General features: G+C 42.4%; 1 protein-coding gene across 2 annotated transcripts in view; it reads left to right on the top strand.

The window, feature by feature from the left end:
- Positions 1–13,723, top strand: part of PDIA5 (protein disulfide isomerase family A member 5) — a 102,706-nt gene that overhangs the window by 66,185 nt on the left and 22,798 nt on the right. For both annotated transcript variants that reach the window (XM_068407694.1, XM_068407695.1), the window contains exons 12-14: positions 1,097–1,167; positions 2,231–2,394; positions 4,942–5,072. In XM_068407694.1, coding sequence (XP_068263795.1) covers positions 1,097–1,167; positions 2,231–2,394; positions 4,942–5,072 — 366 coding nt within the window. The remainder of the gene's footprint in view (positions 1–1,096; positions 1,168–2,230; positions 2,395–4,941; positions 5,073–13,723) is intronic.

The raw sequence follows: 13,723 nt of genomic DNA on the forward strand, positions 1-13,723 counted from the left end.
CAAACAAGAGGAAAAAGGGCAGCGAGGGATTGCGTTGAGATTACATTGCACCGGGGCAGGCGAATGCAGCACGTCTGGGTTGTGCAATGAGCCTTATTAAGGCTCTCTGCATCTCCAGTCTGCGTGCAGGAGCCAGCCCTCACCCTGCCCAGGTCTCGATCTCTGCCTCTCTGTCCCTCTGCGCTGGCCCTGGGGACTGCGGTTGTGCTGGTCCCTCGGGGCGAGGAAGGGGCTGTCCCAGAGGCCCAGCATCACGACGTAGGTGCTGAAGTGTAACTTCATGTCATGGCAGGAACCCCACCTGGTCCTGAAAGTTCAGCTTGCCTGGAAGCAATTGCACCAGCTGAAAGCAGGTTGATTTTTTTTTTTTTTACACCCAAATAATTTATTTTCAGTCTGCTTTTCTCATTCACGCGTTCGTTTTACTTTATTGTAATGTCAGCACTTAGCAGTGATGTAATGGCAGATCTCTGGAGAACTTCGCACAAGCGAGAAAGCACCATTATCTCGGTTTTACAGGCCCTGCTTATGTTGAGAACATATGTGGTGGTGTAATTACACTGATGTGATTAAATCAGTGCAAATCCTTGCTAGAGGGACACGCTGCACTGCTGTAAAGTGGGGCTTATTATCAGTGCAGTTTAATTCAAATTACATTACTCAATTAAGCTGTGCCTAGTATAAGCCTCCGCTTAAAGTCAGGAAGTCACGTGAGGGCCTGTGTTGTTTCTTTTTAAAGCACATGAAGATTTGGAAACTGAAATGGGTGAGGTGGTGCCTCACCCAAGAGCATGCTAGAAACGATGGGCTTGACAAGTGCTGTGTTTATAGTACTTTCTGGGAGGAAAGAGGTGTGGGTGAGAATTCAGGGGTTTTATTATTGTTTTTTAATAGATTAAATTCTTTGTTTAAACCATAGTGACCACTTTGGAAAAGATCCTAAATCATACTAAGGCTTTACAAATAAATTAAGTAAAATGCATACTAAATTCCAGTAAATCTCTACCACATGGTTTTGGATTTTGATAATGGCTAGATGGGTCAATGAATAACCATGGCATGTACAGCTTAATTGGATTTTTTTTTTTTTTGGCAGGGTGTGGGCACTGTAAGAAAATGAAGCCAGAATATGAGAAGGCTGCCGAGTTTCTCCATGTAGCCAGTGATGTAAGCTAATTTCCTTTATTATATCCTTCAAATAATCAGTAATAAATAACTGGAGTAATAAAAGTGACTTTTCTCCCTACAACAAATTCAGCTGTTCTCATCCTCCCACAGGACCCTTCAATATGTGCTTCCAAAGTACAGTCTCATCGCTAATGCATGAGCCCTGCCAAAGTCTTAGAAAGAACATTCTGTCTTGAACGAAAACAAAATCAAAAAATGTTTATGTATTCTGCTGTAGGCCTTATACATAATATGATCAAATCCAAAATGGACTTTTTTTTCCCGTACTTAAAGGCATCGAATGTGAAGAAACATAGGCTGTTATTTATGAATTAGATCGGGGAAAAAAACAAAGGGGGTTGATCACTCTTTCAAATACCCTGGTTTTATGGTTGCGTCACTCCATTAACTTCATCTTAAGTGCTCCATCAGCATGGCCGGAGAAGAGAGATCCAATAATATAAGTATTAGTGTTATTGATTCAGTCTCACGCTGTCTACGCCATGCAAGAAGAGAAGTAGGATTAATCTCCCCCATACTTTTTAAGCATCTTCAGTGGACACCTGAAGGGACTCCTTTGTAGTTGTTGGAGAAGAAGGAGGAGATAAGAAAAGCAAAGATTGGATGAATCACGCTCTACAAGTGTCTGTTCTCCTGTGACTCTAAAGGTGGTCCATGCAAAGATGCCCACAAGTTAGGGAAAGATGAATTTGCCTTGAAGTAAGCTTGTCTTTAACAATGCTTGTTTCTTCTGGGAGAAATTGGGATTTATGGGAGGAGATACAATTCCTGGGAACAGCTCTTAAATGTAATAAAGGGAATTATGTACAGGGAATTCTGTCAGAAATGGGAGGAGAACAGGTAACACTCTGGTTATATTTAGTCCGTAAGATGACCCTTCCTGGTTTTGCATCAGTCCTTTGTGTCTTTCCATGTATCTGTAGTGAGTACCTGAGAAAGTGGAGGCACCTAGATCATGAGTGATCGCCCCCAAGTCCACTGTTTCCTGCCAAATGGGTGTGTGTATGTTGCGGGGATTTACAGTTAATGGTCTTTGTTTTAGAGTCCAGGTGTCCTTGCAGCAGTCGATGCTACCGTCAACAAGGCGCTGGCAGAAAGATATCACATCTCAGGGTTTCCTACTTTGAAGTATTTTAAGGACGGAGAGGAGAAATACACTCTGCCGCACCTCAGAACAAAGAAGAAGATCATCGACTGGCTGCTAAAGTAAGTTTTGAGGGTTCGAGATAGTATTCAGGTTCCTGGTTACTGGCTCCTGAAGACTGCTCTGGTGAGGAAGTAAATCTTAAACCTAGCTTCATCGACTGCCTAAATCCCTTGCTAACAAAACCAAATTGGATTCCAGTATTCAAAGCCATACAAAAACATGTATGTTAATTATGGTCTTTAATACACCAAATCCTTTATTTGCTGTGGGGTTTTTCATAGTTGTCCCGGTAATTCTTTCCCAAAATAAATATTTTTCAAATATACCCTAAGCCTCTCAACAGAGAAGGAATAGCAATGGCTCTGAAAAACAGAACATTTGTTGTTCCCTCTTTATACTAAGCAGCAGATTTCACTGTTAGTAACTGAATTTCTGCAGTTGTACTTTTCTCTTTCCAGCATTTCAGAGCCAATGCCTAGAATACCAGCTACGTGAGGCTGAAAGAAGGCCAGTGAGACCAACAAAAGCAGCACCTTTGTCTGCACTTCCCAACTTTTCTTGGGTGGTGCGTTAAAATATGCAGAATTAGGTTTGATGTGTGATGAAAGTAATTTCATTTCAAAGTAGTAAATTGCTGGTACAATTCTCTCTTTAAGTATTCTGGAATAAAATATGCATTTTCTTTAGGTATTGTAGGCCTGATGTATTTTCTACATTATTCAATGGGAGAAAAACCTGCCAGTGTTTTGTGAAGTTTTAAAATCATTTAACGGTTAAGTGCAGTTTACGTGAGGAATGTAATCTTAATTTTCCCCCTCATATTTGGTGTTAGGAGAGGGGTTGTGTGGAGTGTTTTTTGTTTTGGTTTTGTTTTTTTTTTGTTGGTGGTGGTGGTGGTTTTTTTCCTTTTTAAACTACATCTCTGAGTGCTTCAAATCAGGTAATAGATATGGCCTGGCAGCATCTTTGTAGCATGCTGGGAAGTTTTATCTATATTTTACTTTTAGACACAGTACTCCCTTGGCTTCCCTACATACTCAGGCTCAAGGCTGCTGTGTCAATACTGGATATTAAGTCACCGTCCTAGTTTCACCAGTTTGCTGGAGTATTTTGAGTGCTACATAATTTCTATTGAGTTTAACACTGAGGTTGACACTTCCTATACATATTGGCAGGTGAATAAGCAGTGAGCAGGAGGGAAGGGGTGTTAATCCCTTCTGGATCCCGATGTGCCTCTGGAAGACTTGTCTACAGCCTCACGTAGTCAGCAGCACAGGGGAAACCTAGACTTCTTGTCTCCTGCTCTTGACTGCTAGATGCTTTCCCAACTAGAGGTGCAATAGATCCTTGTTGCTGACCTGGGCTAAACTTGTCACAGCTCCACTGAAGTTGGTGGAAACAGGGATGTATCTGGGGTGCAGGCTGGAGATCGAAGTACATCTTGTGAAACCTATCCCAGTGAGTGGTCTAGTTGTAGCTGTGCAGGTTTTGGCTCCAGTCCTCAGTCTGTTCATGGTGTCTATAGTCTCTGCTGCCACACTAGATTGTTACCAGTGTCTGGGTGGCTTATTGGGGTGGTCTCTGTGAGATGAAGTCACACCTCTGACTGTAACTGTAATCAATGATAGCTCACACCAACTGTGTTCTTGTGAAAATTCAGACCAGCTGCCCTAATTCCTTTGCTAACAACTAGCAAATCAGTATCGATGGATGTCCACCAAGTGACCTTGAGTAGGACTTTAAAAATCAAGTTTTTCTCCACTTGGTTTTTATGTACCTGATACAACTTAAAATGGTGTCATTCAAAGGGACAGGAAAGTCTGAACAGCTAATTTATTACCAAGGCGACATATGAAGGTCTTTATACCGTGACACCATTCTGATGATTTTATATAAGTAATCACTATTTAAGATACAGCAGGAATGAAATTAATGAGTCTGAGAGAAGTCTGTGAGCTGGTGAATAGCAAAGTTTTGTTAGAGGCGCCCTAGATGTGCGGGATTGCTCCGATCTAGTCAGTATGTGCAGTCATAATTGAAACCTGACATTCTCTTTATCAAGGTAAAATATTCCAGTTCAGTCACCCCCAGTCTTCCAAGTGAAACGATGCTGATTATTGCATCCTGGCTTTAATATCTGAATTCAAGAGAAGGTCATGAAGTTCTCTATAGAAGTTTGCATGATAGCGATAAAGAGTACAAAAAGGATGTTTGAATGGAAGGTGCTGTTCTATATTGGTTGCCTTTTGATCCCGCCTGCGTGCTGTTCTTCTCAATTCATGCCGATGGATGACACAGTGATACAAGAGCAATGTTCTTTCCACCCAGATGTTGAATGCAATGTAGGAAATTTTTATTCTGCGTTCCTACTCAGGTGCCTGAGTACAATCACTTAAATTATATTTTTATTGAGTTACAGAAATTAACTTGCATCACTTTTGTTGTTATCTGGTGTTGGAAATATGGAGCAAGTTTTTCTGTTGCACAGGTACCCTGAAGGATTGTTCGACCTCAGTTCCCTCATGGTAATTATGACCAGGACAAGATGCCCCTTTGCCTGCTTCCAGAAACATTTTCAAACCAATCTTGTTTCCTTTCTTTTCTAGTCCTGAAGCACCACCTCCACCAGAGCCTACATGGGAAGAAAAACAGACTAGCGTTATCCACCTTGCTGGAGAAGACTTCAGGGAGTCCTTGAAGAAGAAGAAGCACACCCTTGTCATGTTCTATGCGCCATGTGAGTAAATACCTCTCTACGTGGATGGGTTTTTATAAACCCTACAGTTTATGAAATCCTGAATTAATTCCCTCACTGTCCCAAGACTTTTAAAGGTAAAGAGCTGATTCTGAATATAACTGCACGAGACCATCATAGGCACCATCGTTTGCATCTTTATAAACAGAAACGAAACAGTATACAGTGTTTATTTAAAGAGTTACTGCATTAATGCAGACACCAAAGCAGGCAGGGGTACAAACAAGAAACAGATTTTTTTTCTTCTGCTGCATTTTATGGTCCATATAACAAAATGTGATCCTTTATAGTAGCACAATGGACATGGAGAGCCTGACTCATTAGTGCAGCACTTCAGTAGTGAAATCAATATAGTGGTGTAGGAGGAATCAGTCCCCAGAGGCTGAGAACAAATTTTGATGGAATAAATTTTGTCTGTAATAAACCTACATTTAAATCTCCACTGGGAATATGAGCATAGCTTCCTCTTCCCAGATTGTTTTGCGAGCATCACACGCATGCTTGCGTTTTGAAGCTCCTGAGAATATTTCTAGAGAAGTTTTGAATCAGGTGAATGGGAGGGACCTCTTCTGTTTTCCTGTGTTTTCCCAGAGACAGGCAGACTTGGTACAGGTTCCTAACTTTTGAGGGATCTGTCAAAGGGAGAAGGTAATCTTGGCATGTCATATTAGATAGTATTAATTTGCTTCTATAGCACCATGACTCAGCACCTCCCAAATGCAAGAAAAATTCTTCCCTATCACATGGCCAGCCCCGCAACTCATGGATTACCTTCAGATAAGCGGTTACTAACTTGTTCCCATTAAACTGAAGGTATTTTCCAGAAAAGGAGAAAAAACTCAGGTCCTTAATGTTTAATCAGGCAGCTCCTTATTTTGCTTTTCTGTTAAAGAATTAATCATGAATGCTTTTGGGCTCCCGCAAAGCCTTGCTGCATGTGGGATGTGGGAGGAAGGAGGGGTGCAATTCAGAAGGGAGATTTCTGGAAGGTTGTGAAAGAAGAGGGAAGGGTCCTTAATCCCTTCTCAACTCCAGTTCCCACCACCTATTGACTAAAAATTGCCCATGTGCCAGGAATTTCTGATTCATGGGCTTCAACTGGTTAAGAGCAAGCTGTAACTTTAGAATCAAATGATTGTACACAAAATGGTAAGATTTAGGAGTTCGCTGTCTCTTGAGTTCTCTTTACCTGATGAGTGACTTTCTGTGGAAGAGTTTTATTTCCTTTTTGGTTTTTACCTGCGTCTTTTTAAGGCACTTAAATTATGGGGTTTTTTTGAAGGCTATATTTAAAGCAAAGACACTATGTGCAATGAGTATGTAGCTCTCAGGGTTGAAAGCATGAGGCAACTTGCCTGATGGGCTAATGATGATACCGTTGTTTGTGGGTTGACTTCTACCCTTATACCAGGAGGGGTAAATAAAGATCAGCGGGGCCCTGTCTGTACAAAGGGGCTGTAAAAGCAAGGCTTGCATCACGTAAGACTCTTGGGTCCTTTGAGGCTGCCCTTCAGACACATTCTTCTTGCACTGTTTTCGATACAGTGTGCTGCATGAGACCACCTATATGCAGGACAGAGAGGCGCTAACTGGAACCACTTCTGCCCTTCCCATGACTCCTAAGACAGTCAGCGTTGCTGTTGTGTTGTCAGTATGTGAGTCATGCGCAGTTTCTGATTTGTCAGATTTGTTCTCTCTAGACGTGGAAGTGTCTGTGTGCAAAGCAGAAAGCAGGCGAATGGAGTGCAACAAGCCTGCCCTTTCTTGGGTGCAGGGGAAAGTAGCAGATGAGTATTTGAAATCTCTGATTTCTATGAAATAATCATTAACTCAATAAAACAGTACAAATCATTCCATTTTTCTGCTTTTCTGCAGTGATAATGTACCTCCTGCTAAATTTGATAGATTAGCTTTTGTTTACCATTTTCTCAGTCTGGAGTCCTCTTGGAGTTTACGTTGCCAATTAGTCTTAACTTGCTTATTTTAGTGCAGAAGGAACACTGCTAAAATTGCCAGGCCCCATTATCTCAAATAATTTTCTTTTTCTATTCAGATCCACATCTGAGGTCAGTGCAGACTCACAGCGTGTTACCTCATTCACTTGTGACTCTGTGACAGTATTTGTTACACTTACACATATGCTGAGATATTTTAGGATTGGGGGTGTGTGTATACATGCATATATAAAGTATGTTTATATATAAATATTTATGCTAAGAAATGTATCTCTCATCTGTCATTAGAATTTAAAGCAGAAAGTTGAATATTCTGACCTTTGTGAAGCCTTCAGCTAGAGTGACAAACCTTTAGGCAAAGGCCGCAGATATATATCTTACATGCAAATGAAAAAGAGATTTGGCTTTTCTGTGGCAGCTTCCAGTCCAAATTACTTAATATGTATAGGAGAACCATTAATCTGCTGCTATGCCAATAACTCTGGACTGAGCTGAATGGTGCTTTAATGGTGCTGGATAGTACTTCACAGTGATTTAGCTGTGGAAGAGAAGACTGCTACATCCACATGGAAAAGATGGGAACTCATTGCTCCATTACCCTGAATGCAGGTGAAGTGTAAAGGTTATTCCTAGTGCCTGTGGAATATTTCAAGGACTGAGAATCAGAATCAAAACTCTTGGAATTACTGGGAAAAAAATCCAGTCCTGTGGACTTGACACCCACAGCGAGTGATGTTCTTAATTTCATATTCCCATTCCTTCCCGGTGGCATCTCTGTGCACTGTCATAATTTGGGGCAGGAGGCAGCAGTAGGGGCAGGTCCCCGGTAGTGACTTGGGGCAAAAGTGCCAGCTGCGGAAAAGGTAATGCTACTTGTGCCAACAACTGCCTTGGACCTGATCTTCATCCGGGTGTCCACTGGGTAGGTCTGTACCCTCTGTGGCCACCATGCCATTCAGGCTCGTGGTGTGGGCTGACACTTGTCGGTGCTTCTCAGGGCTAGCACTTGGAGCAAGCTGCTGGTGTCTGTGCTGCACAGCACCTGGCCCAGTTCTTTGGACCCTTGTGGGGCTCTTGTGGTCCTAAGACATAATTGTCTATCCCACTCCCTCATCTCTGAGTTCAAAATGCCTAAAATAAGAGGAGGACAATGATACAGTCTGTTGAAGTGAAGCATGATGCCATAGGTGTGTTGTGTCCTGGGGACTGCCATGAGGGGTTTGAGGAGCATTTGAAAGCAGTAAGCATATTGCATCAGCATTTGAGAGGTGTTTTGGCAGGATTTATGGGATCTGTGTCTATATTATCTCCATAGACCAGCCCTTGGAGTACTGGATACCGTCTCCAGGTTTCCTTTTGTAACTGCTTGACTTTGTCCAGAAATGGGGAGAGGAGACAACTACTCTGAGAATGGTTTCGTGTACACACATAGCCCGGTATGTGGATGATCAGGGTTTGGGGGGCCGTGGACCAAATCGGGAAGTGAGCCAAATGGACAAGAATCGATCCAGCCTGAGTTAGACTGCAGTGCTTAACCAGCTATGGCCAGAAGTACACTAGCTGCATGTCTCTGGTCTACGTCCAGAGCTTGTTTCAAGACTCGCAGCATTGAATGCCTAGCATCCTGGACTGACTGGTTTGTATCAGTGCCTCTTCTGGGATCAACACACTGTCTTTTCTTTCTTCTTTCTCTTATGTCCTCACTGTTGTTCGTACAGCTTATCTGAATGTGGTTTATCTGCATTTTTACTTTTATGTGCTCTCTCCACTCTGTTATCCCAGATAATTGAGATTTGACTTTGCCAATGCATTAAATTTTAACCTCCTCCTACTATAGCACTGATAACTGTGCAAAATAGAAGCAGTTGGTTGTGATTAGTTGTCAGAATCACAAAGGGCAACAAAGTTCCAGTGAATAACGTCTTCTCAGTTAGAGATATTTTTGCTGCGTTATTCAAACTGAATTAAGGAAAAAAAGTGATTGAAGCTAGGTGAGCATTTTTCAATGAAATAGGGAGATGCAGATAGTTTTTCAGGAGTGTCCTGTGTTTTTAACCCAGACTTCTGTCTGGAGAAGCCTTGGAGTCTTACATGGAATTTCTTTTTGAGTCAATGCGAAGACCTATACCAAATTAATGACCGTCACGTTCTCTAACTAAAACTCACATGGTTCCCTCTTCTGCCTTGTTCATCCTTGGGATTTAATATGCCTTTTTGATGTCATAATTTGGTGGTGTGACCATCAAGTTTTAGCTATTCTTGGGTGATGCTCCCTCAAACTTATGCTAGGTCCTTTCTGCTCTTCTAGAAACAATTCAGAGCTGGGGACACAGACTCCATAGATGGGCATCCTTGATTGCGCTAGGCAGAGCATCACCAGCAGGTCAAGGGAGCTGATCCTTCCCCTGTACTCAGCACTGGTGAGACACAATTGGATTGCTGCGTCCAGTTCTGGGCTCCCCAGTACAGAAAGGACATTGACATACTGGAGTAAATCCAGTGAAGGGCCATGATGGTGATTAAGGGTCTGGAGCTTCTGACGTGTGAGGAGAGGCTGAGAGAGTTGGGACTGTTCAGCCTGGAGAAGAGGAGGCTCAGAAGGATCTTGTCAGTCTGCGTAACTGCCTAATGTGGGGTGTAGAGAAGCCAGAGCCAGACTCTTCTCTGCAATGCCCAGGGACAGGACAAGAGGCAACGGGCACAAATTGAAAAGCAGGAAATTTTGCTTAAACATAAGAGGAAGTGGTGGTTTGTTTTTTTTTTTTTTACTGTGGGGGTGGTTGAACACTGCAACAGGTTGACCAGAGAGGGTGTGGAGTCTCCATCCTTGGAGATATTCAAAACCCAACTGGACACAGTGCTGGGCAACCTGCTGTAGTTGCCTGTTTTGAGCAGGGGAGTTGGACTAGATGATCTCCAGAAGTGCCTTCCAACCACAACAATGCTGTGTTTCTAGGAATAGTAACACTGGATTTTGAAATATACAGTATTTTGGGGGGGTTTTGTTTTCAGTTGGTTGGTTTTTATTTTGTTTTTTTTACCCTTCCCATCGAGTTCTGATTTTCTCTAAATAGGAAAGGCTTAATACCACTCCCTACTAATTCTTGCACAGAAACAGAAGCTGTCCACTTGTGGCTCATGAGAGACTAACGCATGAAAACACATTCATACCTTTTTTTGGTTGAGATTGCTGCCTCCAAAGAGAATGCAAATGAATTATCTGTGTCAGAAACAGGAATTACATATAATAGACCAGTCATTAACAGGTCTAGATGGGGATAGGGTGGCACTTATTTTTTAGATCAGTCACTTTTAGTGGAAGGGCTCGGCACTGAGCAAATTCATTCAGTTCCTACTTTTGTAAAAACACAAGGTAATAAGCGTCTTAAAAAATAAAGACTTTCAGCAGCAATGAGAAATAATAGGGGGAAAATGCTCCCTTTTAATGGTTTGTAAGGGCGGCAGTTGCCAATGTTATTAACTTGCCAAATGGCCTCAATTTGTGGGACTCAACAGGATTCACAGAATGGGTATTTTTAATAAATACTTTACTGGGAGCTGATTTCCGGTTCTCTGTTCAGCAGTGAAACTTTCACTTCACTGGAAATTATTTTTGTCAGCTGGAAAAGGTTATTTTCTGGTGAAGCCTGACCCACAGGGGTTACCCAAGGAACATCCAGAAATAAACCTTACTGAGGATGATTTTAATTTTTGTATTGCGTAAGTGGCTGTGCTGCGACAAGAGGATGTGCAGTTAAGAGACATCAGCCTCCTTGGCTCTTCACTTAAATTTTTTGTGGGGTTTTTCTTTCAGGGCTGGAAGAAGTGCATGAGGGTGCTTAATCTGTCTTGCACCTGATAAAATCACAGAAGACTTTGGGATGGTGTTTGAGCCATTAAAAGGCTGGGTGTTGTTCTAAGCTGTTAGTGGGAGATGGTACCTGGGTATTGTTCTGATGTAAAACAAAAAAAGTTCTTTGGCTTCCAAGTCAAACAGGAATCTTGACATCATCACTGTCTGATGGGTTATCTCTTGGCCATCAGTAAGAAGTAAGTAAGAAACAGAGATAGGGATTTCTTCAGCAGTAAGAAATCAGATAGGGAACAGTTTTTTTCAGTTTGGACTAAATCAATCCTGCCCATCCCTGTATGTTTCCTCAGCAGTGCATAAAATGCTGAGAGCTAAAGCAAACTTGCATTAATTTTATCCACAGGCTTTGTTCAAAATATTAATCATTCTGTGTCCTTTCACAATAAAAACTGCAACAAAATATTAATCATTCTGTGTCCTTTCACAATAAAAACTGCAACAAAATATTAATCATTCTGTGTCCTTTCACAATAAAAACTGCAACAAAATATTAATCATTCTTTGTCCTTTCACAATAAAAACTGCCCAGTTTCTTCTGTCCGAGTTGGGCATCGAGGAATATACAATGACAGAAAAGCACTTAGCTGAGAGTCGTTGCCAGAGTGGGTTGCACTGTGTGCGGAGTGGGTGCAGACTGTGTTTTGGCTATGAAGGCTAACAGCCAGGGCCAGTATGCTCCTCCAGCCCTGCTAGCTTGCTGGTGGGACCCAAGCTGTCATCAAAAAGCAGTTCTTAAGAAAGCTGTAATGTTTCCTTTTAATCTCTCCATGTTTTGAAGTAAGCTGGGACAAAGCTGGTTGCACGATATCTCAGCTTTCGCACAGGAAGGTTTGGTGAGATAATGCTGTGTTCTAAGCTGAACTGCTGTAACAAACCGTGGAAGTTTAGACTGACTGTGAGGCTTCAGCCAGTGGCTGCTGGGCCTGAGATGACCGGTCTGGGTCTCAGTGCTGAGCAGACCTGGGTGGCATAGTTCTGTATGAAGGATGCATAGAGGGGGCTAAAATACTCAACAGTTGAGTTAATGGGTCCAGACGCACCCAGCAAAGCAGCAGCACAGATTAATTCAGTGTCCCATGATGACCTTGGAATGGCTCCCACCAAGAGGTTTTCCCATCACTTGCAAGCACATCTTGTTAAGTTTTCATTAGCAGACTGTATCAAAGAGCCTGAACAAAATGTGCATGTTTGTAAATGAAACTTAAGCTATCAAAAATTATTAAAAACATGCTGAACAGAAAGAATCCGTTTCAAGGCAAAAATCCTTGCAGGAAGGATTTTCTGGTTGTTGACTGAGGCAGAAGCGAGGTCTGGACCCTCCGATAATGAGGCTTTAAATCCTGCGTGGGCTGGCACTGCAGAATTTTGATATGTCAGCTCTGCTGCTAACTGTTTTTTTTCATGCATTAGTGGTGCTCTTGGTACAGGCTTGCATTAGCAAGGTGCATTCCTGTCGGGGTAAATAGTGCTGATGCCACAGAGCCCATTAACAGGCTGGTTTTGATAAAGGATGAATTTATAGAGTGGTCTCTGCAATCAGGCTGTCAGAACTGCTCTTAGCCCCAGTGTTTGTGTCGAGGATATTAATTAGCATTGAGAGAACAGTTTTAACTGTCCTCAACTCTGAAGTTGAGGCACTTCATGGGACTGCGCGTAGCCGTGACGGAATTACTCAGAGGTGGCTGTCGCGGAGCTGTGACATTAAACTAAAATTTGTCAGGGTGATGCAGCTCCTCTTGTTTTGTAAAGGAGCATTCATGCTTTAAATCTGTCACAACCCTAAAATGTTACAGCTGCTTCAATTGGTGTGAAGAGTATTACCTGTATGTAAACAGTTTAGGCTTGTGAGAAGGGGAAGAGGAGGGAAGCGTGTGCCCTTGCCCTGTGAAGTTCTCTCCTTGCAGACACGCAGTTGTGTTGGTGTAATGTCACATAAAGTCTGTGCAGGGTACATTAGGAGACATTTAACTATTAATATGCCACCCACCCTTATGCACTGTCATCAAACCCATTTCCAATAAGACAGATGCTTTTTCTGGTGATGCAACGTTATCATAACGGGGGCTGCTTTTGAGCTTCACTTAGTGTAGGTGTCATTCAGTGGTGCCTCCCCCAGCACTCTGCCTGGCCCCTGCTAACTCAGAGCTGTTTATCTTCTAATTACCAGTTACATCCACTGGCATGTTAGGTGGCAAAATGATTTAATTTGCTCTTTGACTCTGTTTGCTGTTAACCAAGGCTGATGCTGACTTGGTTAACCGCTGTTACCAGCTTCGTTTGTGCCACGTGGGGCAGTGACACAGTTTATCTGGAAAATCCAGGTCTGCTGGAACTGACACCTCATTTTTGTTCTGGAGGTAACTATTGCTCTTTAACCCTTTCTGCCCAGAGGTGGCCTGCTGTACAGCTTTCCCTCTTAAAGGACTGCTTGTTGCCAAATGCCAAGTGTTGTTATGTCATTTGTAATTCACTGCAGTCAGTCATATCCTTGCTTTTGTAGTGGATAAAACAGTCCAGGAGTTTCTGCTGAGTCTCTTCCCTCTTCCCACCTTTGCAGATGGCCTGTTCTGATGACTTTGTTGCTGATATTGCAATTGTTCATGTCTAAGGCTGTGGCTTCCAAAGATTTGCTTTTTTTGACCCCCATCTCCTCTGTATACCCACAAAGTGCTAAAAAAATAAGAGTTTATATAGCTTGGTAAAAAACCCAACGAAACTCACCAGCAGGCTGTGAAATTGGTAGTAGGTTGCCTGTTGTTCAGAGTAGCGAGGCAAGCCCTGGTTGACCTGATGCTTAACTGAAAACC

Source organism: Nyctibius grandis, chromosome 9 (genome assembly GCF_013368605.1).
Source record: "Nyctibius grandis isolate bNycGra1 chromosome 9, bNycGra1.pri, whole genome shotgun sequence".
NCBI classification, from domain to species: domain Eukaryota; kingdom Metazoa; phylum Chordata; class Aves; order Nyctibiiformes; family Nyctibiidae; genus Nyctibius; species Nyctibius grandis.